The following is a 4761-nucleotide window of genomic DNA, read 5'->3' as shown; positions in this document are numbered from 1 at the left end:
TTAAACCTCCTTTGGCTCCTTGACCTCCAGATCCTCTCCATACTGTATAGTCATGTCAATGTGTTGCAACACCACACCAATCTCTTCCTCATCTCTACGATCTAACGGCAGGAATCTCACCATGCTGTAGTCATCGATTAGACCACAGATGACTTCAGTAAGCTTCCTGAACTTCTTGCTCCGAAGCGTGACAGAGTCGACCCCCATCATGGAGTGCGCGTCCGGCTCCAGGTGCTTCTCCATGTCCCGCTTGGCCTTGGGGCTGAGCAGGTCCATCTTGGTCATGATGTTAACCTGGGGAATCTCCAGCGTTACCATGGCACTCAGGGCTGCCATGACCCCCGAGATGAACTTGAAAGACTCGGCCATGAACTGGGAGTCGACCAGGAATACGCCGCACACCCTGAACTCCCAGCGCTGTAGCTGCTCCGCCAGCTGCCTCATCACCGGGAGGTGGGTGTACAGCTCTATCTGCCCGGGGCAGTCGAAGAGGATGTAGTCGTCCTCGGCATGGCCGAGGTTCTCCTCCAGCCAGTCAAAGTTCTGGGCCAGGTATTCCATGCAGAAGACCAGGCCCCCATTGGGGCCGTAGCTCAGAGACCCATCCTCCATCACGTCGTCCAGCTGGATCAGCTCGCGGATATCCACCGTGACCGGGTAGTCAAAGTGTTCGGCCGCCGGGTCCAGGTTCACCACCTGAACAGAGCGGTTTATGGCCTCCGCATGTTGGATCATAGTGGAACAGTAGGTGCTCTTTCCACTGCCGGCCGGTCCCATCACTATTTGTGCATAACGAGGCATCTTGCTTCTCCTTCCTCCTCAGTGCTTTAGCGTTGACACCGGTGGAATTTATTCTGCTAATACCAAACACGTTCGGACATCCTGCTGTTGTGTTCAGGCTCCCATGAGGATCTACAACTTCATGGGGCGAGTCTGTGACGTCAGTTGTCTGTGATGTGTCTATGACATCATGACTCCATACTTGCACAAGGTTTCAGCCTGACACGACCTTCTCAGCTTCTCTGACTTCCATGATGACGGAATGAAAATGCAGGTTTCATACAGAGATTCCAGACTATGGTGTGACCATGCCTGGCTTGTGAGCTTGTAGATTGAGACTAGAAAAGAAAATTTCCAAGAAATTTTAAGTGTGCCTGCAGCTCGCTAAGTCTGTGCAACCTTGTGTAGCGGTTGGTGTTAGCATTAGCGTTACATTTTTTAACATTAGCATTTTTTGCATAAGCTTTAACATTATGGTTCTTCATATGACACCACCCACAGCCATTTCGACTAATTAGTGGCGTTTTGGCGCATTTTTGGCCGTTATCACGGGTCGCACTTTAACGACTGTTTTTTTGAGAAAAAATTGTTTTGTGAGAAAAAAATTGTTTTGTGAGAAAAAAAAAGTTTTTTGAGAAAAAAAAATTTGAGAAAAAAAAATGAGAAAAAAAAAATGAGAAAAAAAAATTTTTGAGAAAAAAAATTTGAGAAAAAAAAATTTGAGAAAAAAAAATTTTTGAGAAAAAAAAATGTTTGAGAAAAAAAATTTTGAGAAAAAAAAAATTTGAGAAAAAAAAAATTGAGAAAAAAAAATTGAGAAAAAAAAAGAATTATGACACCAGCCGCGGGTCTGTACGACAAACGGTTCATGAGTTATAGAGGCACTTACTGTTTGGCGAAGGACACTTCCTGTTACAGAGGGGGCGGGGCTTAATCAATTACAGCTCATCCCTATTGGCCGGAAAAAGACCAAAGTTGTGTGTGCATTTTAAAGTTTAAATCACGTTGCTAGGCAAAAGTATGGCAGAGTTATGTGGCGCCAAAGTTTCTGGGTTTTTTTCGGAGTCCCCCATTCTAAGTCAATGGGGTTTTTGGGCGTCGTTTTTTGCGAATTACATCGCAATCGTATCGCGGATCGGAAAGAAAAGTAATAGCACACCATTCCCGGCCGAGCCGCACATTTTGATGTGTATATTGCGGGGGTGGCGTAAATCGTGCGGCAGTTATTACGTGCCGAAATTTCCCCCATTCTAAGTGAATGGGGTTTTTTGGCGTCGTTTTTTGCGAATTACGTCGCCATGGTAACGCGGATCGGAAAGAAAAGTAATAGCACCCCATTCCCGGCCGAGCCGCATGTTTTGATGTATATATTGCGGGGGTGGTGTAAATCGTGCGGCAGTTATTACGCGCCGAAATTTGCCAGAACATGACTTACTGACTTACTTAAGTATGGCGGATTACAATAAGTGTTTTGCCATTGCATTGCATGGCAGGCACACTTAATAATAGATTAAGGTTTTAATGTAACACATTATTACAGCTGGAGAGAAAAATATAACTTTGCAAGAAAGTATTCAGATTGCTTGGAGTCATCAGGAAAATGAGTGGCCTGGTCAATCAGAACTGTCTGCTTACATTATATTAAAGCTTGATTCTGGGCCAGTACATAGGCCCTCTACCTCCTCAGTGCCTCCTCAGTGTTATTACCTTAAAGGGGTAGACCACCCATTTTCAATATTGAAATATGTCATTATTATATATACCTTAGAGGAGTTGTGTGGAAATAGAAAAAAAGTTCCCCCCCTTCTGTGTTGCCTAGAACTGGAGGAGTGATTTTGGGGTTTGTATAAAGGGTATGCATCTACGTCACGTCTCCCCCGGGACACGCCCCCTTTTGCTCACTGAGTGGCAAAAGTAAACACTGGAACAATGGCGCAGCATAGTGGAGGGAGCAAAACAGACGAGCATTCGCTAAAATTAAAGTCAGTTGGACTCGACAGTGACCCTTACGACCTACCTAAGAACCAGTGGTCCACCACGGACATTAACATGTGGCCAGATATCAATTTTGGCGACATTTATATGTACTTGATATCGTCACCGGGAGAATACACACAACGGAGCCTGCAAGCATGGAAAAGCCTTGACGCTTGGGCGTTCTTCAAAGCTGGATTTGTTGGTGAAATTAAGGTGACCAGGACCCCGAAGGATGTTCTAATCGTGTGTGGACAGGTTTGTACTTTTTTATTTTTTACTTAAACTTTATTGGAAAGTTGTAATCTAGCATTCTAGCCATACTTTGGCAGTAACTCTACCGTTATGTATTTGTGCAGGTAAAACACAGCCAGCGAATGAATGAGACACCACTGAGGGATGGCTATCCTACACCATTAGCACATCTATATGATTCAGAGAATCTTGGCTTAACCTACAGTGAGCTTTGTGACAAATGTGACAAGGTCTTTGAAGAGTTATTGATCACAGATGATCAGTGTAAGCTTGTTGAACAGGAGACAAGGCGACAGACTAAAGAAGAGATGTGGTATGTCTACAGAAGTGGCAGGATTACTGCTTCCAGGTTTGGTCAAGTTGTAAAGAGCAGAGATAACAAGCCCCCCAAATCACTTCTAAATGACATGCTACCCAGAGTCAACAAAGTTTAAAAGTGACCCAACAAGGTATATATTATATATTTTTTAATGAAAAGTAAATTGATTTGTTTTTATGAGGTCTTGTTTAGCCCCGTCCTTTTTATTAGTGAACAATTTGAAACACACACACAAACACACACATATGTCTGTCTGTCACTGTAATGAAAAGTATAAGAATGTATATGGTAAACAGAAAATATGAAATCATGAGAGACACTATCATTTAACATGTGAGGCAATAAAGGTCAAGTGGGAAGTCTGTTGGTTACTAATCAAAAGGATGGGGCTATATAAAACCTCAAAACACTGCAGTTATGGACATGTATATTAATGCACCTAACCTAAGTTATATCAAATATTTCTAGCTGGGGTATTCGTCATGAGACCACGGCCAAGGAGAAATACATAGAGTCGGAGTCATCAAAGCATCTCAATTTTGAGGTTCCCCCCACTGGATTCTACATTTCTCCACAGTACCCTCATCTTGGTGCATCACCTGATGGGAAGGTGTCTTGTGACTGTTGTGGCTCTGGGTGCTTGGAGATAAAATGTTCCTACTCAGCACAAGACAAGACACTGTCAGAACTGTCAAAAAAAAGAGACTTCTGTTTGGTTGCATCCTCATCCTCAGATGTGACACTGAAACTCAACTGAAAACACAACTATTACTTTCAAGTCCAGTGCCAGCTTCATGCTACACAATCATCATACTGTGACTTTTGTGTGTGGACACCTACAGAGTTACATACTGAGAGAATAGCCCCAGACGCAAATTTTGAAAGTTATGTTATGAAGGCAACAGTGTTTTTTAAGTATGCAGTGTTGCCTGAATTGCTAGGAAAATGGTTTTCACGAAATGAGAGTTCATCTGAGCTGTAGGACAGCTTGTGTTTAGGGGAGATCAATTGCACTCAAAAAAGGGATTAGCACATTTATACACTTGACACTAGTTATCACAATGATAACTACTGAAATTGTAAAAAAAAAAGAAAATGTAAAAAAACAAAAAAAGCAAAAAGTGTATCACTTATTTGTCAGCCTTGCTGGGGATTCAACATAAACAAACCCTTGTTTTTGTTACATATAGTTACCGTACCTGAAAATAAATATTCTCTGAAAATGATGCTATGTGAAATTTATTTCATATAGTTACATTTCTTGTTCTTTACTTGCATTATATATGAAAATCATGTCTTACAGTTCACATTCAAGATAATCAAGGTTGGGGAAAAAAAACCATTTTAGACCAACAGTGGTGATATGGCTATTTGAATAACGTTGATATTAACTGATAACTGATATTCACTTCAACCCGAAGGCACTATGACGA

The 4761-nt window shown here is 42.2% G+C and overlaps 1 protein-coding gene across 1 annotated transcript; it reads right to left on the bottom strand.

Moving 5' to 3' along the window:
- LOC308307438 (GPN-loop GTPase 3-like) lies at positions 1-801 on the bottom strand (the record flags this gene model as incomplete). The annotated part of the gene is made up of 1 exon (XM_080752704.1): positions 1-801. One exon carries the CDS (start codon positions 799-801, stop codon positions 1-3), a length of 801 nt encoding a protein of 266 aa, XP_080608830.1.
- Between the last annotated feature and the right edge of the window lie 3960 nt (positions 802-4761).

This window comes from Nannobrachium achirus (assembly GCF_963921795.1).
Source record: "Nannobrachium achirus genome assembly, chromosome: 22".
Classification (NCBI taxonomy): Eukaryota; Metazoa; Chordata; class Actinopteri; order Myctophiformes; family Myctophidae; genus Nannobrachium; species Nannobrachium achirus.
This window is presented reverse-complemented; position numbering and strand designations above follow the sequence as displayed.